At 40.5% G+C, this 26317-nt stretch overlaps 1 protein-coding gene across 1 annotated transcript in view; it reads right to left on the reverse strand.

The window, feature by feature from the left end:
- LOC113073293 (serine/threonine-protein phosphatase 6 regulatory ankyrin repeat subunit B-like) overlaps window positions 1-26317 on the reverse strand; it is a 74731-nt gene that overhangs the window by 40343 nt on the left and 8071 nt on the right. Inside the window, exons 3-10 of the mRNA XM_026246183.1 lie at window positions 22531-22626; window positions 21783-21896; window positions 20750-20854; window positions 19091-19189; window positions 15519-15620; window positions 8378-8479; window positions 6424-6522; window positions 437-637 (exon numbers count right to left, since the gene is read on the reverse strand). Of these exons, the coding sequence (XP_026101968.1) occupies window positions 437-637; window positions 6424-6522; window positions 8378-8479; window positions 15519-15620; window positions 19091-19189; window positions 20750-20854; window positions 21783-21896; window positions 22531-22626 (918 nt within the window). The remainder of the gene's footprint in view (window positions 1-436; window positions 638-6423; window positions 6523-8377; window positions 8480-15518; window positions 15621-19090; window positions 19190-20749; window positions 20855-21782; window positions 21897-22530; window positions 22627-26317) is intronic.

The raw sequence follows: 26317 nt of genomic DNA on the forward strand, positions 1-26317 counted from the left end.
TTCATATATTTTCTTCTTGTCTCTATATAAAATTACATATAATTAATTAAAATATAAAACAAATTATCTAAGTTATTTTGGTTTCAGTTTCAGTTACTTTAGTTGATAAAACTAAATTAACCTGAGAAATGCTGTATTAGCATAACCGAATAACTGAACTGAATAATACATTATTAAAATTAAAGGTTTTTATTTTTATTTTTTTTATTTTTTAATAGATCTGAGTAACTGCAAACTAACAATGAACAGTTAATATATAAATACTCTACCAAATGTTTTGTTACAAATGCATCATTGTAAGTTAATGCATGAACTAATGGGGCCTTACTGTAAAGCATTACCTCTATTTCTTTAAAGCTAGTTAAGATGATGCTTTTAAATAACACCTCACTGAAGTCTGATGGAAACGTCTTCATGATAAATCAGATTTTCTTACCTTTCCTCCTCTGAGCTGCACATTTGCCCCGAAACCCAGCAGCATCTGCACCACCTCCGACTTGCAGTTTTCCACCGCGATGTGAAGCGCCGTCTGTCCGTCTTTAGCCATGCCATCCACAGGCGCTCCCTTCTGGATCAGAGCATGCACTACAGCCGTGTGACCTCTTTTAGCCGCGGCGTGAAGACATAACGCCCCTGACTGCACAGCATCACACAACATCCAACCATGCACAAGAACACATAAGATAAATGAGTTTAGCCACGGCCAATTTGGAAAACTAGATCTAAACAGAGTTAAAAGGCAAAACAGGGTTTGATTGTTCAAAAGAGTTTCATCTGGATCAAAATTATTAAGTCCTATAATGCAAGGAATTCAATTTACTGCAAAGTATATCATGCATTGAATTTGATTCTTATAGTGCAAAAATATAATGCAAAAATATGTAATGCAACTAAAGTTTTCAAAGCAGCATTGGATTGGATCACTCAGATGACCAAATCTGGACTATAAGAGCTCACATATCATAGGTTCACATATCAAATTACAAACTACTAGCGATATAATGAACAACAGGCAGAACAGTTAGCATTAGACCACTTTAAATGTTTTTATAAGAGACAGAAACAGCACAATAAATAATAAAACCAACACTTTCTATTTTCTATTTCTCATCTGACCCACAACGAATAAATAAAATGACAAATATAGATGCAATAAGGATGCAACTGACTTTTCACAGGGAGTTTGACTGACAGGCAATCTGACCAATCATATCGTCGAATCTGCTGCTTTGTCCGACAAACAAACCAGACAGGAGAGTAGATTAACTTCCTTGATCAATAATATAAAACATGCAAGCATGTGATCATAGTTAATAATTAAGGTAGGTAGCTGATAACAATATTTTAGGTGAGCTTTTTATAACCTTTACGGTCTGCTTGGGGTCTCTGAGGTCTATTGGGTCTTTTTTCAAAACCAGCTGTCCTGATCTTCCATTCAAAGCTTCAAATGCCATCAATCACATTTCGATACAAGCATCGGCACAGTGTGTGAGAAGGGGATTGAGAACTGCGCTCCCAGGCAGGGAGAGGTGTGGTGAAGGGACGCAGTTCTCATTCCTCTTCTCGGGGAACAAGGGTTATAGTCATAACCCGAGAAGTTCCCCTTCAAGGGAATATCAAACTGTGTCGAATGACACTTCGGGGGAAATGAGTACCCACTATGCCACAACGAGCCCTGCCTGTCCTAGTGTGAAGCTGCGCACAGGCACATTTAGGACGAGAGCACAAGGGTGCCAGGTGTCGATGGAATGTCCAGGCTGTAAAATCTAATAAAAGTGTGAGGGGTGGCCCATCCTGCTGCATCGCAGACCTCCTGGATGGGGGCCCCTGAGAGGAGGGCTCTAGAGGACACCATGCCTCTGGTAGAATGAGCCCTCACGGCCTGAGGTGATGGCAAATTGCACACCTGGTAGGCCATAGATATAGCTTGGACAATCCAGTTGCTAATGGTCTGTTTGGAAGCAGGAAGCCCCATTCTTGGGCGACCCGAAACAAACTAACAACTGGTCTGACCTCCGCCATGAGGAGGACCTCTGGATATATATTTTCAAAGCTCTGACAGGGCAGAGCAAGTGAAGTCTCTCCTTTTCCGCCATCACGTGAGGTGGAGGATGAAAAGCCTACAGAACCGTAGGCCGTGCCACATTAAACGGCACCTTGGGCAAATAGCCTGGCCTAGGAAGTAGGATGGCTTTGATGTCACCTGGAGCAAACTCCAGGCACCCATCAGATATAGAGAGCGCCTGGAGATCTCCTACCCTCCTCAGAGAAGTAATGGCCAACAAGAAAGCCACCTTAAGGGAAAGGTTCTTGGCCTCAGTCGACTCCAGCGGTTCGAAGGGGGCCTCAACCAACCCTCCGAGAACCACTGCCAGGTCCCAAGTGGGAACCCTGGTATGAGCCGCAGGTCTCATCCTCCAAGCCCCATGGAGGAAATGTACGACCAACGGCTGTCTCCCCAGAGGCCCATCACTCAGAGGAGCGTGGAAAGCCGAAATGGCAGCCACGTACAAGAGTGGACGGGGTAAGACCAGCTGAGAAGCAATCTTGGAGGAACTCCAGCACTGAAGCCAATGGGCAGTTAACTGGGTCCACCTCAAGCTCTCTGCACCAAATGGTGAAAACATTCCATTTTAGGCCGTACGATTTCCTCGTGGAGGGAGCTCTAGAGTTGAGTATGGTCTCCACTATTCCTGCTGACAGGCCGGCCTCTCGGGGCCAGACCCACAGTTTCCATAGTTCGGGCCAAGGGTGAAGAATTGAGCCCTCTGTCTGTGTCAGCAGGTCCCTCCTGATGGGAAGCTCCCATGGAGGGCCGTCCAGGAGTAATATTATGTCTGAGAACCATATTTGGGCCGGCCACAATGGGGCTACCAATAATAAACTGATGCCGTTGCGACGAACCCTCTCTAGAACTCCTGGGAGCAGAGCGATCGGGGGAAAGGCACGCAGCCTCGGCCACGTCTGTACCATGGCATCCAACCCCAGTGGGGCTGGATGTGTGAGGTAGAACCACAGTGGACAGTGAGTCGCCTCTTGAGACGCGAATAAATCCACTTCCACTGGGCCGAACCTCTGACATATTGACTCCACCACCTCGGGATGGAGTCTCCATTCCCCGGGCCTCAGCCCTGCCTCGACAGGATGTCTGCTCCCTGATTCTGATTCCCTGGGATGTATGTTGCTCTGAGAGACAACAATTTACCTTGGGACCACAAAAGGATCTGATGCACCAGTCTGCATAGAGGGCGAGACCTCAGACCCCCTTGATGGTTTATATGGGCTAGAATCAGACAGTCGTCGATATAATTGAGAACCCTGAGACCCTGAAGCCTCAGCGGTGCTAGAGCTGCATCCATATATTTTGTAAACGTGCGAGGGGAGAGAGCTAGGCCAAACGGAAGAACCCGATATTGGTACGCCTCACCCCCGAAGTCGAAACTCAGGAACTTCCTGTGAGATGGAAGGATGGAAATGTGGAAGTATGCGTCCTTCAGATGTATCGTAACAAACCAATCCTCGGATTGAATTTGGTTCACGATGTTTGGTAAAAGTGAGCATCTTGAACCTGAATCTCCTCAGAGACCGATTCAAGTGCCTGAGATCTATTATTGGATGCAACCCCCCATCCTTCTTGGGAACTAAGAAGTAGCGGCTGTAGAACTCTGACTCCCTGTCTGGAGGAGGAATTCATTCTATAGCCTCCTTTACCAGCAGAGAGTTTACTTCTTGCTCCAATACCCGACTCTGGTATGGGTTGACTACAGTCCAGACCACCCCATTGAACTTTGGTTGGCGGGAACCGAACTGTAGTCTGTACCCCTTTTGAATGGTGCTCAGAGCCCAAGGAGAAATATTTGTGAGATTTTTCCATGCATCGAAATACTCTACTAAGGGGACTAGCCTTTCGAGGTTATTAATCGGGATTCGTTCTTGGCCCCCTGAAGCGAATCTCCGGCAGGGTTCGACCAAAAACGATTCTCGATGTGCGGACGTGAATGCTCCCTGGCCACAAGCCTGTGAGGTGGACAGTGCAGGGCGCGTTCGCTGGAGACCGATGCGTCCCGAAGCGCACTTAACGGCGGGAAGTCGACATCGATTTCCTGCGGGCTCCGCAGAGGAGGCGACCTCGATCGCTCCCCCATGGGTGGGGCCGCCCGCAGAGGGCCTAGGCTGGCTAGGACCTCTTCGTTGAAGCCTTCTTCGCCTGCAGGACGGCCCTCAGGTCGCCTGGCTTAGGTTGAGGGGGGCCTCTAGAAGCAAAGCTCTCCTTTTGCGCCTGTCTATAGGCGGAGGAGCTGGCGGATGGCTGCGGCTTCCCGCTTGGGGCAGGCTTCTTAGGCCTCGAGCGGTGAGGGAGGTATTGTTTAAACGCTGCAGACTGTTTCTTGGCCTCCTGAAACCTGTCGACGACGATATTAACTGAGTCGCCAAACAGGACAGAAGGCGAAATCGGGGCATCAAGGAGGAAAGCCCTGTCCTTCTCCTTTATTCCTGACAAAATTAAACCATAAGTGTCTCTCCGAGACCACCATTGCCGCCATGGAATGGTCGATAGCACGGGCCGTTTCCTTAGTGACTCGGAGAGACAAATCTGCAGCCTTCCTCAACTCCGCAATAATTTCCGGGGTTGGACCCTCGCCCTCATCAATATCTTTAAGAAGGTCGGCCTGGTACGCCTGCAGTACTTCCAATTGTATGCAGACTAGCGCCAGCCCGACCCGCAGCCATATAAGTCCTGCCCACTAACACAGATGTATCACGGCATGGTTTAGTGGGCAGCACCGGGGTTTAAGTGGCAAGGGGCTGTTCAACCCGGGGCATCATCCCATAACCGTTCTCTCGCCCACCCTTCCTCGGAAGCAGACAGCTCAAGCACCAGGCTCTCCACTCGATGCGGAAGAAGCCGCGGGGCGAGAGAGCATCGGAACTGGCGGATGAATCACGAGAGCGTGCCTCGGCAGTCTCGAGATCCCCCGCCAGATCCATCTGTGAGCCCCATGAAGAGCATTGTCCCGCACCACGGGGCTCGCGAGCCTGGCCATCCCCACTGAAAGCGGCCAGGCGGGAGCGGAGCACACGGATTGGCAATCTCTCACAATCCTCGCAAGCAGCCCCCTCAAGAGCTGCCCGCGCATGCTGCACTCCCAAACAATGCACACACATATGGTGTGTGTCCCCACCAGTGTTGGGAACGTTACTTTAAAAAAGTAATTAGTTATAGTTACTCACTACTTAGTTAGTAACTGAATTACTCTATAATAAAAGTAACTTGTTACCAGGGAAAGTAACTATTTGTGTTACTGTAAAAAAAAAAGTTTTCACAAGTCAGTTGAAATGAGTAGAACAGACAGGTACATAACTTTCAATATTTATTGCACGTCAACAGACAGCAAGAGTTTTATCCTGCACTTCAAGTATTATCTTTGTAAGAAAAGTGTTTTTGGCCACTAGCTTTGTAGATGCGTGTCACACATTACATGTACACATTACATGCACGTTCTTGCCTTTGACCACAATGAATTTGAAGTAAAGTTAGTGCTTATATCTCCACCTTGAAAATGCCAACTTTTAATCGGATTGCTCCTGACTCGCCATCTCTGCTGCGAATCTGTGTGTAGCTGTTGCGTGTGTGTGTGTGTGTGTGTTTGGCGCCACTGGCGCAGCCGCGTGTGCCGACATGTGTGTAAAAACACTGGCTCTGATTGGCTACCATGAAACACATGACTCTGCCTTAGCCAATCATAATCGCTTCTCATCATTAACCCACCTCCTCACTCGCTGTGTGAGCCAGGGGTGCATTCGGATTGCATAGTTTATTAAATCAATGCATAGTAATGCACCGCATTTAACGTTCAGTAACGTTAACAGCGTTGTAACGACGGGAAAAGTAATTAGTTAGATTACCGCGTTACTGAAAAAATAACGGCGTTACCTAATGCCGTTCTTTTAAACACCGTTATTCCAAACACTGGTCCCCACCCGTGATATAACGTGGGCAGGGATGCACACACCTTGTGAAACTGCTCGCCAGAATAATGCTTGTGACTATTTAGACAATACAACACCAAATAAGACAAACAGGACAGAGAGGGCTTGCAGAAGAACAGAAAGCTATCACTGTTGTGTGCCAGCGTCCTTTTTATAGCTTCCGCGTATGCCGTCACACATTACGTCATGACGCAACACCAATCAACATTGGCTCAGTTTCATTCATTAAAACACTTTGAACAACAAATACTAAAGGTCTGATCCAGAATCAAAAGCTATGTGATTATATCTGATTTCAGAAAACTTTCTCTTCTTTTGATGATCTAAGCCAATTTGATAGCTGAAATAAAATTGAATTATTTCGAACAACTGGGTCCAAGCATTCAAGCTTGAGAAAATCAGTCAACTAAAATAGATGAATGTGTCCAGTACCTTGTTGGGCATGTGCAGCAAGACGCCTTTCTTCAGTAACGTGAGAGCGGTCGCAGGGTGACCACACTGAGATGCGATATGCAAAAGTGTGTCTCCGTCCTGTATGGGATCATCCGGGAGAGATTCATTAGAAACATCTTCACAGATTACAACACACTGACATAACATTTGTGTGTTCAGAAAACAAAAAACATATGAGATCTGTCACAAAGGTGAGCTTGGTGACAGACAAGAGATTACCTGGACCAGATACACATGCACACATCATTATTTGATCATGCCGGCATTTACCTTCTTTTAAATCATCATGGTGTTGTGTAATTGTTGTGGCTGTACCAAATGAGTATGATACTATGTTTTTTTGTGTTTGTTATTGTTGGCCAACATTTTGTTCAATCCGTTGTTCTTTTTAAAGAATGTCACAATATAGTTTAATTTCAGTCAGAATTACCTTTTATTTTAGGTGGGAATTTCCCCCAGACTTTTTGTTTTGACTGTCGGCCTTCCAGTCTCATGCAGCAAAACTTGTTTTTATAGCATTAGCATGCCCTTATTGGACTGAACCATTAGTAGTTTTGTCTGGGGATAGGGTGAATAACAGCTGAACAATTCTTTACTTTTCTTTTCTTTTAAAATTTTTTATGGAGTGTTTAAGTATTCAAGGATTTATGCAGATTGTTATTTCTGTGTATCTGTAATGTTTTATTATTTTATTTTCTCCTGTGTAAAGTATTGTATGTATGGACCCTGTTTGTTCATATGGTACAGTCTGAAGGGGGAGCTAGCCCTTATAAATAAGGAGCTATAGAGCTTATCATCCCAGTCTTGTTTGTTGAAAACTAAAGGAGAGATCTTGTTGCAAATTGAACCAATGTATTTATTTGGTGTAGCCTTCCTTTGGACATTGTTGCAGTCTGTTTTGTACAGTTTTTGTTTGTAGTCCAGTATGTGTCCATGGCGTTTGTCCCCACTTCGCTGTATTAAACCAACTTTTTGGGATGCACTCTGACCAGCTTGATTGTATTATTTATTAATTATTTTCTCTGACCACTGGGCCATCTCTAACAAGATCTCTTCAGACTCTAGTAATCTCACGTGTCTCACAACAACGTCTCAAACTGTGCTCAAATTTGCACACAAAAAGTCTGCAATCACAAGTCAGAGATCTTAATGTACATAACGTGGTGTAGAGGTGAGGAGTTTGTTCAAATTTAAAACATGCTTCTACAAAAAAAAAGTTTGATCTGCAGATTTGGTCTTGTTTAGTGATCTGTGCCTCTGTTCATACAGACATCTGACTGCTAAGTAGTGATTGTGTTTTTAAACATTAGTGTGCACCCTTTATTTACAGAGAAAAGAAGTCCTGGAAAAATCTGTAGATGGAAAAATCTCCATACAAGTTAGTTGTGCATTTTTCTTTTCTTTTTTTTTTTTACTCGTTACTTTGCACTTTTTGTAAAAAAAACAAACAAAAAAAAGTTTATTTACAACTATCTACTATTCGAATACTTAATTTCCACAATGTAAATATTCTAACAAATTTTTTAGACAAGTCTGTTGTATATATATATATATATATATATATATATATATATATACATATATATATACATATATATATATATATATATATATATACATATATATATATATATATATATATATACATATATATATATATATATATATATATATATATATATATATATATATATATATACATACACATATATATATACATATATATACATATATATACATATATATATATATACATACATATATACATATATACATACATATTTTTATATCGAATGATCTGAGCTGCTCCTCATTCATTTTATACCGCCATACGCTTAGTGAAGGACAGATTATTTGGTTCAGCTCATAAGGTTCAGTTGATGAAGTTTATACTTAATTGAGAATTTTTTCATCCATTTAAAAAGTGGATCACCTTTGTTCTTGCTAACACAGATGACTTGAACTTCTCAGTGAGGATCTCGACTGCGTTGGTGTGTCCCCGCTCTGCGGCGATAAGCAGAGGTGTTCTGTCCATCTGAAACAGAAGAGAAAGAGAGACATGAAACAAAACAAAGAAGCAACAAAAATGCAATATAATTAAAAAACAATTAAACGCTTACTGAAAATGAATTGAATCATAAAAATGTCAAATTAAAATAATTGTAAAAAATCTGAAAATGAATAAAATCATACACATTTTTTATAAACAATAAATAAAACAATAATTAATTAAAACTTTTTCAGTCACAAAGATTTAATATGAAAGAAATGATAAAACATTGATAATTAAAATAAAATAAAAAAACATTTTAAATAAAAGTAAAATGCTACAAAAATGTAATGTTAAAATTAAAATTTTTTAATAAATCAATAACACTTAAAAAGAAAAAGATGAAATATTTTATACGTTTACCTGCTTGTTGACATCATTGAACATGCGGTTTGTTAAATAATTAAACATTTCTTGTTTAGTTTCTCTTTATTTAGTATCCTAAAGACAATTTGAATGCATTTAGATATAAAAACAATGTACATAAACCCATAAATTTAATAAAATTACATATAGCTAGACTTAGATCGCAATAATCAATATAGTGATTATTGCGCAATATATGTACATGACCTCAATAATTTTTGGTGATACAATTTATCGGCCATATTTACTTATAATGCTTCTCGTACATAACGTGGTGTAGAGGTGAGGAGTTTGTTCAAATTTAAAACATGCTTCTACAAAAAAAAAGTTTGATCTGCAGATTTGGTCTTGTTTAGTGATCTGTGCCTCTGTTCATACAGACATCTGACTGCTAAGTAGTGATTGTGTTTTTAAACATTAGTGTGCACCCTTTATTTACAGAGAAAAGAAGTCCTGGAAAATCTGTAGATGGAAAAATCTCCATACAAGTTAGTTGTGCATTTTTCTTTTCTTTTTTTTTTTTACTCGTTACTTTGCACTTTTTGTAAAAAAAACAAACAAAAAAAGTTTATTTACAACTATCTACTATTCGAATACTTAATTTCCACAATGTAAATATTCTAACAAATTTTTTAGACAAGTCTGTTGTCATTTGGAAGTGTGTAGGCCTTCTTCCATTTTATGCTGTTACAATATAATTTTATATTCAGTGGCATAAAACGGTATTTAAAATGACAATAATATTGACAGCTGTAACGATGACTGACTCGACATGGGATCCATTTGCAAGCTTTTATTAGAACACTCGTAGTCGTACAGGCGAAGGGTCAGGATCAGCAAACACAGTATAATAGAGATATCAGAATCGTAGTCAATACCAAGCAGTGGGTCGGGGTAACAAGCAAGTATCACAGTCCGTATAACAATCTGGGTTCAAAGGTAGGCAGCAAAGGTTCTAGGGTCGATAAACAACAAGGGTTTGGCAACTGGGATAGCAAGACAGGGTAGAACGCTCAGAAATGTTAGCCGTGGCAGAAACAAGACTTCGCAATGAGGTGACGCAAAGGTCTGGCTTATATGGCAGTCTCTGATATGGAACACCTGGCCGGTGATCAGTCCAAGGTACGGGGCTGATGGGTAATGTAGTGAGTATCAGTGTAAGTGAGTGTTTGGATGCCTGTAGGTGTCAGTATTCGGGTGATGGTACCCTCTGCTGGCCTCTGGAGGAACTCACGGGGTTCGTATTCGTGACAGAGCCCCCTCCCTGCGAACGCCTCCTGGCGTGAGGTGGAGGGCGACGTCGGGGTCTTCCTCGAGGTCGAGGGGCCGGTTTCTCTGGATGTTCTCTATGGAAATCAGTGGTTAAGTTGGGGTCAAGAATGTCCTCGGCATTGACCCAGGAATGTTCCTCTGGACCGTACCCCTCCCAGTCAACCAAGTATTGGAGAACTCGTCCCCGACGTCTTGAATCAAGCAGCTCTCGCACCTGATAGGTCTTCTCGCTCTCCACCTGAACCGGTTGGGGACTCTGCTCACGGGACCTCCCCTCACCCTCCTCCTCAGGGCAGCAGCGGGCTTGAGCAGTGACATGTGGAAAGTAGGAGAAATACGATATGTGTTAGGCAAAGCAAGGCGGAATGACACAGGAGTGATTTGTTGTGTGATTTTGAATGGACCCACGTACCTAGGACTTAACTTTCGGCATGGCAATCTCATCCGAAGGTCTCTGGTGGACAGCCAGACCCATTGACCAGGTTGGTAAGTGTGTCCAGGGCGTCGACGACGGTCGGCCTGTTCCTTCAGGCGCCGTACAGCTTGTTGAAGGTGTACGTGGGCCTGATTCCATGTGTCCTCGCTTCGTTGAAGCCAATCAGTAACAGCGGGAACATTGGTGGGTTCACCTGACCAGGGAAACATGGGTGGTTGGTACCCTAGAACGCATTTGAAGGGGGTGATTCCAGTGGAAGGCTTGATCAGGGAGTTCTGTGCATATTCGGCCCATAGGAGAAAACGAGACCAGTCCTCTTGATGGGAGCTGCAGTAGGAGCGGAGGAACCGAGTGAGCTCCTGGTTGAGGCGTTCCACTTGACCATTGGCCTCGGGTTGATAGCCAGACGTGAGACTTACGTTGACCCCTAGGGCTTGAAAGAAATCCTTCCATAAACGAGAGGTGAACTGAGGGCCTCTATCCGAAACGATGTCGTCAGGTATGCCGTAAAACCTGAACACCCAATTACACAGGAGTTCGGCGGTCTGAAGAGCAGTAGGGAGTTTGGGTAGAGGTATGAGGCGACAAGCCTTGGAGAATCGATCGATGATCGTGAGTATGACCGTGTTATCCTGGGATAGGGGTAAGTCCGTGATGAAGTCTATGGCAAGGTGTGACCAGGGTCGTTGAGGGATAGGAAGAGGTTGAAGGAGTCCAGCTGGCAGTTGACGAGGGGTTTTGTGCATGTTACACGTCTGACAGTTCTGAATGAATTTAATAGTGTCGGGGTTAATGGTCTCCCACCAGAAGCGGTTCTTGAGGAGATGGAGTGTGGCTGTGATGCCGGGGTGACCAGAGGCAGGAAGACAGTGAATATGACTCAGGACCTGATCACGGTGAGGGGCAGGTACGTAGGTTTTATCCGGTGGACAGGCGGCTGGTGGTGCTTCTTGTGAATTGTGTTGTTCTATAAGAGTCATGATATCCCACTGGATGGGAGCAACCACCACATGGAAGGGCAATATGCGTTCGGGGACTGAGATGGAGGGGTCGTCATCATGGATACGTGACAAAGCATCGGCTTTAGTATTCTTGGAACCTGGGCGATAAGTGACATTGAACTGGAACCGGGAGAAGAACAAGGACCATCTGGCTTGGCGTGGGTTGAGTCTCTTGGCGGAGCGTAGGTATTCCAGATTTTTATGATCCGTAAAGACGGTGAAAGGATGAATAGCCCCTTCGAGCCAATGTCTCCACTCTTCAAACGCTGCCTTCATGGCTAACAGTTCTCTATCTCCCACATCATAATTCCTCTCCGCTGGGTTGAGCTTGCGGGAGTAGAAAGCACAGGGATGAAGTCTCTCCTGAGGGCCTGGTCGCTGTGAGAGAACGGCCCCAATGCCAGTATTGGAAGCGTCAACTTCGACTAAGAAGGGAAGAGAGGGGTCAGGGTGATGCAGGATAGGAGCGGTGACAAAGCGTTCCTTTAATTCCTTAAAGGCTTGACGGGAGGCCTCGGCCCAGGTGAGACGATGTGTACCTCTTTTGATCATGGAAGTGAGAGGACTGACGACTGTACTGAAATTTCTGATAAAGCGTCTGTAGAAATTGGCGAATCCCAGGAACCGTTGTAGCTCCTTGAGAGTTTGAGGCTCTGGCCACTTGAGTACAGCAGAGACCTTACTGTCGTCCATGGCAACTCCCCCCGGACTGATGACATAACCCAGGAAGGTAGTGGATGTGGTGTGAAACTCACACTTCTCGGCTTTGGCGTACAGTTGATGTTCGATGAGGCGCTGTAGCACAGTTCTGACGTGTTGAATATGATCCTGTAGGGTATTGGAGTAGATGAGAATATCGTCAATGTAGACCACAACAAACTTGTTCAGCATGTCCCTGAAGACATCATTAATGAACGCCTGGAAGATGGACGGACTATTGACCAGTCCAAACGGCATAACCCGGTATTCATAGTGCCCGTTGGTTGTAGAAAAGGCCGTCTTCCACTCGTCACCCTCTCTGATGCGAATCAGGTTGTTAGCACAGCGTAAGTCAAGCTTGGTGTAGTATTGAGCTGTGCGAAGTTGTTCTAATGCAGCTGGAACCAGGGGAAGGGGATAACGGTACTTCACCGTGATCTCGTTGAGACCACGGTAATCAATGCAGGGTCTCAAACTGCCGTCCTTCTTTTTGACGAAGAAGAAACCAGCGGATGCAGGGGAAATGGAAGGACGTATGAAGCCTTTCTCCAACTCCTCCTTGATGTATTTAGTCATGGCTTCGGATTCTGGGAGTGACAGTGGGAACACACGACCCTTGGGTGGATTGTGACCTGGTAGAAGATCAACAGCACAGTCATGGGGTCGATGAGGTGGTAAGGTGTTTGCTTGGGTTTTGCTGAATGCTGCCTTGAGGTCGTGATATTCCGCTGGTAGGTTGGGAACCTCGAATGACTCCTCGTTAACCGCCAACGAGCGCACTGGAAGAGGAGAAATGGTAGATAGACATTTTGTTTGACATTTAGTGCTCCACTTTAATATCTGACCTTCCCTCCATGATATTAGCGGATCGTGCAGTCTCAGCCATGGTAGTCCCAGAATTATGGGTTTATTAGACGTGGGCAGAACGTAGAACTGAATGACCTCCTGGTGCAGTAAACCGGCTGTGACGGATAGACTTTGTGTAAGGTGAGTGATGATACCAGTTCCCAGGGGATGACCATCTATGGTAGCTACAGACAGAGAGTTAGCACAGGGTATTAACGATACTTTGTTTGTTCTTGCAAACTCAGCTGACATGAAATTCCCAGCCGCTCCAGAATCCAGTAAAGCAAATGTGGTCACTTGAACGTTGTTAATGGTTAGCTTCAGGGGTACAATCACACAGTTTACTGGATGGAGAGAGTGTAAGGATTCACTCACCAATTTGGACGAGACAGATGAGGGACGTGAAGGGCAGTTGGCTCGTTGATGACCTGGGGATCCGCAATACAGACATAGACGATTTGCCAAGCGACGATTCCTCTCCTCAGATGAGAGATGATAGGTATTAACTTGCATGGGTTCAGAGTCCTCGACAGACTGAGCTGCTCTAATGACAGTACTGACATGAGAGCGGGGTTTACGTGAACGTTGCAGATTGTCAATTGCTATCGTTAACTCGATGAAGTCGTTCAAACTTCTCCCCTCATCTCGACATGCTAGTTCAGCTTGTAATTCATGACTTAAACCCCTTCTAAACAGAACTTTTAAGGTGTCACTCACCCAGGTCGTTTGTGCTGCCAATGTGCGGAAGTTCATAGCATACTCAGCAGCTGAAGATCTCCCCTGAGAGAGCTCTAGCAAGCGTTCGCCAGCACTCTTTCCCTCCTTGGGATGATCGAAAACCTCAAGGAAGCGTGTGAGGAAATCGTTGAAGGAGGAGAAGGATGATCCATCCGTGCGCCATACAGCGGTAATCCAGTCAAGAGCCTTTCCGGTTAACAACGAGCAAACAAAGGCAACCTTACTGTTGTCAGTGGAATAGAGCATGGGTTGTTGTTCCACAAACAGCGAACATTGTAGTAAGAAGCCTTTACATTTGTTAGGGTCACCGTCGAATTTCTCAGGAAAAGCCAGTCGTGGGTTAATCTGAGAGGGCGTGGGAACCGCATGTGCAATGGCGGCCGCTGGTGGCGCGGGTGTCGTGACAACAGGACTATGGAGATTCTGAATAGCCTTCACCAATTCCTCCATGACGGCGGTAAGACGATTTAACTGTTGCTGATTAGCAGCGATCTGACTTGCCTGAGCTGCCAGGTTGGTGCAGAGATGTTCATAGGCTGCTGGATCTTGTCCTGGCGAAGTCTTCTGTAACGATGACTGACTCGACATGGGATCCATTTGCAAGCTTTTATTAGAACACTCGTAGTCGTACAGGCGAAGGGTCAGGATCAGCAAACACAGTATAATAGAGATATCAGAATCGTAGTCAATACCAAGCAGTGGGTCGGGGTAACAAGCAAGTATCACAGTCCGTATAACAATCTGGGTTCAAAGGTAGGCAGCAAAGGTTCTAGGGTCGATAAACAACAAGGGTTTGGCAACTGGGATAGCAAGACAGGGTAGAACGCTCAGAAATGTTAGCCGTGGCAGAAACAAGACTTCGCAATGAGGTGACGCAAAGGTCTGGCTTATATGGCAGTCTCTGATATGGAACACCTGGCCGGTGATCAGTCCAAGGTACGGGGCTGATGGGTAATGTAGTGAGTATCAGTGTAAGTGAGTGTTTGGATGCCTGTAGGTGTCAGTATTCGGGTGATGGTACCCTCTGCTGGCCTCTGGAGGAACTCACGGGGTTCGTATTCGTGACAACAGCTCAGGAGAAAAATTAAAAGACCACTTGACAATTCTCAGTCAATGATTTATAGTTATGTGTTTGAGTGAAATTTAATTTGTTTTATTCTGTACACTACTGATGACCTCTCTTCCAAATCTGAAACTAAAATGTTGTCATTTAGAGCATTCTTGGTCAAAATAACAAAAAGCATGCCATATTATCAGACATTTTTACCAATGATTTAACTTCAGAAGAGTTAAGAAATCTAGATTTTTTTCAATCACAGTAAATGAAAACATTTGTTATTTTGACCAGCTGTCATTTATGCAATTATAAATGCTCTAAAAGACATAATTTTTATTTGGAAATTTGGAAAAGTGTTATCAGACATTTATGGAATAAAACAAAAATAAACATTTTACTCAAACTCTTGTCTAGTAAATCCAGAGAAACGTATTGTTTTCCAGAGCTGTATATAGTATTATACAATATTAATATACACATCAAAGGGCTTCAACTGATAAAAACATTTGGGAATCTTGTAGATAAACGGGCCATCTTTATAATTGAATCAACTGTTCAAAAATAATTGTTTCTCGTGCATATTTCCTCTCTTTGTGTATTCTGTCTCACCTTGTCTAAGATGTTGGGACTAGACTTGCAGTGGTATAAAAACTTCAGCATGTTCTCGTCTCCTTCCAGAGCGGCGATGTGCAGAGGAGTCTGCCATTCATTCTGTCAACAAACAAGGCATGCTGGGTAATAAGCTCACTCTGTCCATTCTAGTTAGAGAAATCAAACAGAAACAGCAGCACAATATAGACTCGTTTGATCTGTAAATTTGTAATACTCAGTTTCTCCCTACTGGTCTCCATGTTGCAAATAATCTCAGCCTGTGTGTGTGTGTGTGTGTGTGTGTGTGTATTAAGATGAAGCACTATAAAAAAACTATTATATATATATATATATATATATATATATATATATATATATATATATATATATATATATATATATATATATATATATATATATATATATATATATATATATATACACACACACACATATATATATGTATAAAATATAACTATTTTGGTATCAATGGGATACTATAGTTTTTATTATTATTAAGATTTTTTTGTCATTCATTTGTCTAAGTAGGCCATTTACTGTGTAATAAACAAAAGGCTATAATAAAATGTAAAATATTTTTCATGAGCGGTTTAAATTTTATATAATAAATAAATCATTATTATCATTAATTAATATATATATATATATATATATATATATATATATATATATATATATATATATATATATATATATATATATATATATATAAACAAATAATTTAAAACAAATCCTGGGTTTTACAGTAATTCTATGTAATTAATAAAATCATTCAAAATTACTGTAATTCATGGGCATTGAGTAGGCTATAATAAAATGCAAAAATTAAATATTTTTGCAAAAAAATTAAAGGTGAATTAATGGAGAGATTAATTATTCATGTCATCAACAACAAAACATAAATTGATTTATTTTGGCATCATAAGCGTTGCAATAAAAATTGATAATTTCCGTTAAACAAAAGTAAATAAATAAAATAAAAATAGATTTGGTCATTTCAACAAATCTTAATTTTCTACTATTGAAATGCACACACACACACACACACACACACACACACACAAACAATGTGTAAAGAAAAGAAATATAAGTATAAGTAAAGAAAGACCAGAAAGATGTGAACAGCAGTCTGGATCACAAAGCTTTAAAACAGGAAAACGTACAACTGCTTGGATGAGAACAGAAATCTCCTTTAAAAAGATCACAGTAACATACAAAGTTCTTTCTCCAAGACAACAATGAGATGAAATGGAGCAGATAAGATCTGACTAATGTCTCAAACTGTGCATTGCTATCCTAGTATCAGTAATCAAAATCTGGACCACTTAGTTAAAAGCTACAATTCAAACATGTCCCCAGGGAGAAAAGAAACATTTTCTCATCATACACTCAATATGTACTGAGCAGGTCACAGTTCAGTTATGACATCGCAAACCAAACAATGTAGATGTAATAACAAACATTAGTCAGTGACAAAGATGCAGAATATTCTTGGCCACAAAATGACTAAAATATGAACGTTATTATTCTCCTTAACTACAAAAGTGCAGCTTCTAAGCAATGACATTTTTCCTCTGGGCAGATTCACATCTGAAATGAGTGAAATAAAATATTAAAATTAGATGAAAAACGTAACTTAGTTACCAACGCAACATTTCCAATTTTCATTTAGTTTAATTTGAAGCACTAAAATTGCTGCAAATAAATAAAAGCTAAAACTGAAATAGAATTGAATCAAACATAAACTGTTTTTTTAATAAAAGAATAATGAAAGCCAATAAAAATGACAAATTGTTGAGATACTGTTTTTTATATTAATATTTTAAATTAGTTTTTATTTTTATATTTTCCATTTTGATTTTAAGTTTAGTTAATGTAATAATAATTTTCTTTATGTTTTTGTCATTTTTATTATTTTTATGTGTTTATTATGTTTAATATGTATTTATTTTAATAATTAATTAATTAATTTTTATTAACATTTTAGTTCGAGTTATTTTAGTACATTAAGTTAAACTAAATTAAATGTCTCATGGGCAACTAGCTTAAAGTTTTATTTTATTTTTTTCATTTATTTAACTTTTATTAAAGTAGTTCACTTTAATAACACTATAAAGCCCATAAAAATACAAAAAAATTAATTAAATTACTATTAAAAATGAAAGTGTAAAAATAAAGGCTAAATTAAATTAAAATAAATAACTATAACAGCATAGTAGTAGGTCATTTACACAGGATGTGGCTAAAGTGAACAGCATTCACATGGTTTGTCTCTATTTATACAGGGTTAATTGTCCAGGATGTTTTTCAGACTGTCTTGCCCTTCTCTTTCCTGTCCCCAGGGGGAAAACCATTAACATAGAGACATAGAGCAATCAAAAGGGTCAACAAGTCCCTTGGGTACAAAATCAGCCTTTATTCTCTACTCATTGTCTTGTGTCTTTTCTTATCGAAGCCATAAGTAAGATCGAATCTGTTCTTTTAAGGCCCTGATATACTTCAAATGAAGTTCATTTTTATTCTTCATTTGGGGGAAAAAAGTTTGAAAAGGCTATGTAACATTTACTTGAAACACATGTACAAACCCGATTCCAAATCCGTTGGGACACTATACAAATTGTGAGTAAAATGATAATAATTTACAAATCTCATAAACGTATATTTTATTCACAATAGAATATAGATAACATATCAAATGTCGAAAGTGACATTTGGAAAACTTGCATGCTTTCTCTGAATATTAAAAGTCTCTCAGCGAGCAAACGTACAGGTGCGGATATATATTGGCAGTTCAGATAATTGGCAAACTCTCACGGATTTACATCAGTATCACCAAAAACAACACAGGACTGGACTGAGCCTTCAGGGAAAACTATGTCTTCCATTCGCTGATCACTCTGTTTCTCACTCATTTCTTAAGACTACTGCACTCAGTGAGGACATTGCCATTTTCACAGTAAAACCAGATTACAAGTTTTCCTAGCTGACTCAATCTTTCTATCTGGTGTCCTACAACTCATGTTCCTCATTGTTGGCATCATACTACAGAACAGATCACTGAAACACTGCCACATATCCTGAATGGCTGTCATGTTTAAAAGGGAATGCACATAACATGCCACAACAGAATGGTTGATAGTTGAACCTTATAGTGAACGACATATCAAACCATTTATCACCTTTAGCAAGAGTAGGCAAACATTGTGTAAATTCATCCATGATTCAGTATTGCAGTAGTAACTCTGACATCTTTTCATGTTTGTCTGCTAATACACCAGATGTTCTTGTGATCATTAAGGAGTGTAGAGGTGTTCGTTTCGGAAGTTGCATGCACCTTTGAGTGTAGCATAGAGGAAGCTTTTATGACTAAAGTCTTTTTATATCAAAAACTCTAAAATACAATTTCAGAGACGCTGTGCATGCCACTGGTCCATGATTTTGTACATGTACTTGACTGCATCTATAATGTTTATGTCCCGGTAAATTGTTTTAAGTGGACTTAAATAAAATGTTTGTGTGTATGTGTATGTGTGTGTGTGTGTGTGTGTGTGTGTATGAGAGTTTCTTACATTCTGAGAGTCCGGATTCGCTCCAAACTCCACCAGAACTTTGGCCATCTCAACATCTTTCTGTCTGCAGCAGATGTGAAGTGCCGTGTCGCCATTCGCCTGGAAACATAACTCAATCATCAGAATGCAAACCAGATATATTCATGCCGAGATGTAAAATTGGGTCATATGATTTCAAAACAATGGTCAATCACCGATTTGAGACTATAGAGCATCACAGTCCCGCCCACAGCCCGAGAGAGCTCTGGTGCCGGAAGTAAATTTCCCATTCATTTCTCCCATTGACTTTCGGAAAAATCCATATCTAAAGAGTTTTAGAGCATGTGTGAGGATAACCAGCTACGGCTGAAGTCATAAACATATAACATATCATTTTGAGTGAAAAAATTAAGAGAAAATCTAAAAAAGTCAAAGGTACAAGACTGTGTACATATTTTCAATTCGAGCGCAGGAACTACTCATCCCATAAACCACCGCGCCCCATTGAATTCGACTGAAGCCACAACCGCGATCGAGCCTTTTGAGCGACTTCCAAATCTGATGACGAAAACTTTTTCCTCCAGTGAATTTTATTTTATATAGTGAATGTGCAGTAATAGCAGTTCTTTCAGTATTAATCATGTAAATAAATAGTTTTATATAGCTATTGTGTATTGATTTTTAGATTTATCATCGTGTATTTTATATTGTGTGCGTCTGTGAAAGTGGTTAACGATAACGTCATGGTGCAGTGCTTTATAAGTTACCTGACTGCAATCACCACTCAGTTGTCAACACATGTCGTTGCCATTACACAAATGTTCAGTAAATGCACAAAAATGTATGCCTAGGCTAAATATTGTTTTGACAGTGGCATTATAAATTGCTTGATATGACTCATACCATATGAAGTCTACAGTAGCCTTGCTAAAGTTACCAACCTCCCTGCAAAACTCTCATGGCAGCCAAGTTACTGCATTTGGTCACTATTTACTGCTATGTGAAAAAAAGTGAAAGTCGTGATGTTTGCCAAGTATGGTAACCCATACTCAGAATAGATGCACTGCATTTAACTCATCCAAGTGCACACACAGCAGTGAGTAGGGAACACACACACACACACATACACACTATGAACACACACCCGGAGCATTGGGCAGCTATTTTTTCCAGCACCTGGGATTCTGTGCCTTGCTCAAGGGCACTTCAGCCATGGGTATTGAGGGTGGAAGAGAGCTTGTTCATTCACTCCTGTCAGCATTGAGACTCGAAGTCTGACTCGAGTCTGACTGTGTGTGTGTGTGTGTGTGTGTGTGTGTGTGTGTGTGTGTGTGCACTTGGATGGGCTAAATGTAGAGCACAAATTCTGATGGACTTAAAAGATCTAAAGGAAAAAGTGACTATTTAAGAACTAAAGAGCTTCATTTTGAGAAACAGATGAGTAACTGTCCACTAATGACACTTAAAACCAGCTAAATCATAGCATTCAGAGCTTTTCATCTGATTATTCCTTGCACATGTTTTTTGCTAACTTCACAAATGGAGTTTGGAAATAATATGAAAAGGCGTTTTGCATTACGGTAAGTCGTTAAATAGCAAAAAAGAAAAGAAAAAGAAAAAAAAAGAACTTGATTCGATCGCATGAATGCATCCTGGTTTGGAATGTCATGTGATGCTTACCGCCTTCACGGCTCTGAGCTGTGGCTCTGATTGGTTGGAGAGGAGTTCCCGAACAATCCCAACATTCCCCGCTTCAACAGCCAGCAGCAGTGGAAGGCAGCCGTCCTGGACAGAGAGGAGAACGACAAGGAACATTTGATCTCGTAGTGAAGAAGATCTAGTACTTACTCATAATGGTAGATTTGGTAGACATCTCCCAACCCTAATACTGATCCATTCAGAATCACTAAAACAATGACCAGCGCATTATCTAAAACACCTTCAGCAAGCAATCATTATAAAACACTTGTGCTTTTATGCCAAATACAGGCTGAAAATAACAGTTTACTGCAATCTGGACATGAGTCACTATTCTCTCTGCCATTTCTGATGAAATTGCCCTTGTTTTCTCTGCATTAGCATTGTTTTAAACATATTACTAATGCATTACCTTACTGGATCCTTGAACTTTCCATAAATTTACCGGTTTTAAATGACCACCTCCTGGGTAGTGTGCTATATAGTGTCATTTCTAATCACCAAGACACTGACGCTTTGACTCAGTACCGGCAATATGTCAAAGATTAAAATATTGAAGTGCCGGTGTTGTGCCCAATTCTTCCTCCCTGCCAGATTATTATTGGTATTGGTAGGTTTTAGGATTAGGTGTGGGAGAAGGGTTAGGATTAAGGGAGGGGTTAGGATTAGGCAATCAATTCTTCAAAGCTTCAACAATGGGGAAATAAATTTTTCAGAGGGTCAAAATTGGGCAAAACATGACCCACTTCAAGTACTGCAAAGTGTATATATGTGTGTGTTTTTATATGTTAGAATATATAGAATAGAAATAGAATAGAGAGTGTTAGTTTTAGGGGGTCAATTGTAGATGGGTGAGATGTGTCTTCAGCTGTTTCTTGAAGATGGTTAAAGTTGGGCAGGATTTTGTGTCTCTTTGGGATGGCACTACAATGCACCGTTCACTTGCAGAATGCAAGCTTCTGGAGGGCATTTTTTCTCATATATGAATCAATGAGGGAGATCAGTGCTTTTGTACCTTGTCTGGTGTAAGACGCGCATCTTTGCTGCTGAACTGGAGCAGCGTCTGCGTGACTCTGAGACCTCCGGCCGGTCGAGACACTGCGTAGTGCAGGGGCAACTGATCATTGGGCTAAACATGAATGGGAATTCAGTTAAATCAGTGTGAGAATTAAATACTATAAAAAAGTGTGATGTAATTCATGCGTTTTTGGACTTTTTATTACTGAGGTATCATTTGACATACATTGAGTACAATGTTAACCTCATGAGATTCACATACAAAATGTTTTAACTGTTGTAAATGTTTTTCTCCCTATGGACAACAACTGGACAATTGTTATAATTCTTGGGAAAAGACACTCAGTAAGATAAACTCAAGTGAAGACAGTTAACATAATCAACTGCATAGTTGTGCCTATTTCCAGTAAAAACAGGAAATGTTTTTTGAGACCCATGTTATTGGTCACGATCATGCATCCAGAGGTCACTGAATAATCACATTAAAAGACTGTTTTACGATAATATTATGTGATTTACATTATTAAAAATGTGCAAGAAATGTGTGCCTGAAAGTCACGAAGCAGACATTTGACTATCTTTTAGCTAAATGTTTAATGCAATTAAATAACCCATGCATGTAAAAAAAAAAAAAAACTATAAGGGACATTTGTCCCAGTTTGTTAGTTTTTTTCACTACACAAAAACACATCTCAGAATGAGCTGAATGTGATTGAGTGAAAATAAAAGGAAACTGAACATCTTACCCCCGCTGGTAAATTGGGATCAGTTTTACTGGCCAGTAGTTTGACAATCTCTTCTTTGGAGTGAGCTGCAGCGATGTGTAATGCTGATCTACCATCCTGATAAATAAAAACATTATACATTCATACATTACATATTATTAAAACAAAAAAAGTGTAAAATTTGTTTTAGTGTGAGTAGTTATTAGTTGTATACTGTGCTCAAAATATCTTTCAAGATGTATTCCTTTTAACGTTACTTCTTTTTTTCTGAAGAAATGATGCTGGACTTTCAGATTTGATGAAAGGTTTAAATTATACAAAATTTCACATCGATTTATTTTATTTAATTGTAAATAATATTTCACAATTTTTGGTGAGCAGAAGAGACTTTCAAACAACATTTAAAAATCTTATCGATCCCAAACTTTTGACCAAACTTAATCTATCTAAAGTTAGGAGTGTTTGAGGGTTATGAGTGCTTTTGATAAAAGGAAGAGAAAATCAAATGCAATGGTTGCATGCGCACATGCGCAGCTCGACAGACACTCCAGCGGGATAGCCATCATGTCAAGAGAGAAATGTTAATATATATATATATATATATATATATATATATATATATATATATATACACACACACACACACACACACACACATTTCAAAAGTTTGGGATCAGTAAGATTTTTTTTTTTTTTTACAGAAATGTATACTTTTTAAAAGGGGAGGGGGGGTCTAATGCTATTTTATGCATTCTGACTTATTTACGGAGTTAAAAAGTTGGATTCTCCTGCTAAAGTTTCGGCCAAAGTTAAATAAAAATGAGTTGGATGTATTTCTGTGCCAGTACAGCTCTTCATGACGTCATAATGGGTGGAATTCCTTGTATGGGCATTTTCAATGTGATTCGATCGGCAGCACTGCACAGGACTTGCTCGAGAGGGAATTATCATTTTGATTGTAGACCACGATATCAACAATGTCACTAACTAAGTGTGTTTTTGGATGTGAGAGAAATGTGATGTATGCACTTAATGTTTCAGCGCACCAGGAGGCTCTTAAGATCACCCCTGTGTGTACGTTATGTTATCAATGAAAAAAAGACTTCAGAGTTTTAAGTAAATTAGAAGTGAGTTGGCACTCGTCTAAGTGTATTTCATGTTATATAACAGATAAGATCTGTGCCTCAGTGGTAGAGAATTGCTTTAGCAGCGCAAAAAGGTTGCGGGTTGAATTCCCAGAGAACACATATTAGGTAAAAAATAAAAAGTATAAGTTGCTTTGGATTAAAGCATCTGCCAAATGAAAAATATAACATATTGCTGATGAGGATTGTTTTTTTCTTTTTCCGAACGCCTGATTTGTCTGGCTATTGTATTATTTGATTGGATGTATGTAGTGAACTTGTAGAACAATTCCCAATGAAATGGCTGTGTTTATTGGCCATATGGATGTCTTTGATGAGTCAGCTGAACAGCAGGTTACACACATAGAAAGGTTTGACAAATTTGTTTTTGCAAGCGATATTGCAGATGAGAAATGAGTCACGGTGTTGATTAGTTCATCTACAAACGGACTGCCACAGAGCTTGATCACCACTGATAAGCCGGTGCGAAAGACCATTTCTCACCAAACCCGATGATTTAGATTTCATAACCGCAGTCAGCATGAAACAGAGACAGTAGCACAGTATGTCGCAGTTCTGAAAAACCTGAGTGAACACGGCGAATTCGGGATGCATTTGCAAAACGCGCTGCATGATCGCTTTGTGTTTTGGCTGAAAACGGAGTCTGTACAGAAGCAGCTATTGACAAAACCAACTCTCATGTTTCAAAAGGCAGTGGAGATTGCAGTGTCAGTGGAAACAGCTGTGAGGGAATCTCAAATGTTAAGTAGCTCTTTGAAAGTGCATACACTGTCCTTGAAAGAAAAAGGAGGAAATAAATGCTACCGTTTTGGAAGAACAAACCATAACGAGAAAGACTGTTATTTCAAAGAGCAACAGTGCCACAATTGTGGTAAAAAAAGGCCACATTTCCATAGTGTGCAGAATTAAAGGGAAACACATGACTGAATGTAGTAAGGCCAAGTCACATAGGGTGAAATATTTCCAGCAGAAAAAGAAAGTGCTTCAGATGGATGTGAAGGACTCATCTAGTGACGACACTACAGATACGGATCTTGCACTGCATTTGATGACTAAAAAGGAGGAATTGTCCCACATCCATCTTAAAACAAAGGTAGAAGGAGAAATTATGGAAATGTAATTAGACACGGTAGTGACTATCTCTCTAATTTCAAGAGAACTTTACACTGCACAATTAGCTCATAAACCACTGTGAACAACTGATGTGATCCTGAAAACATATACAGGAGAAGTGTTGTCTCCAGTAGGGGTTATCGAATTTAAAGTGAAAATGAACATACAAAAAGCTAAATTACCAATTTATGTCGTGGAAGGAAGTGCCCCACCTCTACTCGGCAGAGAGTGGCTCAAGAAAATCAGGTTGAATTGGTGTGAAATTAAGAGTGTGTAAAAGGATGCACTTGAGAGAGTGCTATTAAAACACAAAAGATAATTTCAGGAAAGGATTGGGCTTGTTAAAAGGTATTGAAGCCACAGTGTCCCTAAGGCCACAGTCTCATCCAAGATTTTGCCAAGTGTGCAATGTCCCCTATGCTATGAAGCCAAAAGTAGAGGCCGATATAAATCGACTATTGGAGCTGGGGGTCATCTCCCCTGTGACATGCAGTGATTGGGCCACACTGAGTGTGCCCATAGTTAAAAGGAACAGGGATGTGAGGATTTGTGGAGATTTTAAGCTAACAGTGAATCCACAAATAGAGGATTTATTCACATCATGAGCAGGGGGACAGCACTTCACTAAGTTAGATTTTTCAAATGCATACCTACAAGTGCCCGTGTGGGATAGCTCACCTACGTGCCTATAAATTACCTTTTGGGATTGCATCGGCACCTGCAATTTTCCAAAGGGCAATGGATCAGATTTGACAAGGCCTCTCTAACGTGCACTGCTACCTAGACAATATACTAGTGACATCTCAAAAATGTGGATGCAGTCCTTACTCATCTGGATGAATTTGGGCTATGTGTTCTGCGTGAGAAGTGTTAGTTCTTTAAAGACTCAATGGAGTACTTGTGGCATATCATTGATGCTCAGGGTCTTCATAATTCACATGTAAAGGTCAGGGCAATCATGGATGCACCTGCACCAAAGAACCTCACACCACTTCATTCATTTCTGGGACTTCCAAATTATTACAGCTGATTTATCCCTAATATGGATATAATGCAGAGGATATTTTAGTGAATTGCTTTTAGTACCATTGAGGTTTTCTCTACTAAACTTCTCCACATTTCTAACCAATCGGGTTTGATAGATAATTGGCAAGGGACTGAAATATCCCTCATCCCAAGAGTGATTGATTCAAGCTTCGTTCACCACACAATGTCCAAAACGAGTATTTACATCAGCAGAAATCTATAGGGTAATTCCATACATGCAATGGGAAACAGGAGCTAGGCTGAATTCAGACCTCAAGGGCTTTGGAGAACCTTGAGTACAGACTTGTCCCCTGAAACAAAAGTTATGGACGCTAAAAGGCACCAATGAGCTACGAAACAAAACAACATAAAATTAAAATGCAGCTCAGTGAAGTGTCAAAACACAAAAAAGATGCTGAGTGGAAACAACATTTCAGCCAAACAATGCTACAAAAACAGCTAGAAATCACTCACTATTCACCCACGACATTATAGCAACTTTACACAGAAATATAATTAAAAAA

The sequence above is a fragment of the Carassius auratus genome, unplaced genomic scaffold (assembly GCF_003368295.1).
Source record: "Carassius auratus strain Wakin unplaced genomic scaffold, ASM336829v1 scaf_tig00011797, whole genome shotgun sequence".
Classification (NCBI taxonomy): Eukaryota; Metazoa; Chordata; class Actinopteri; order Cypriniformes; family Cyprinidae; genus Carassius; species Carassius auratus.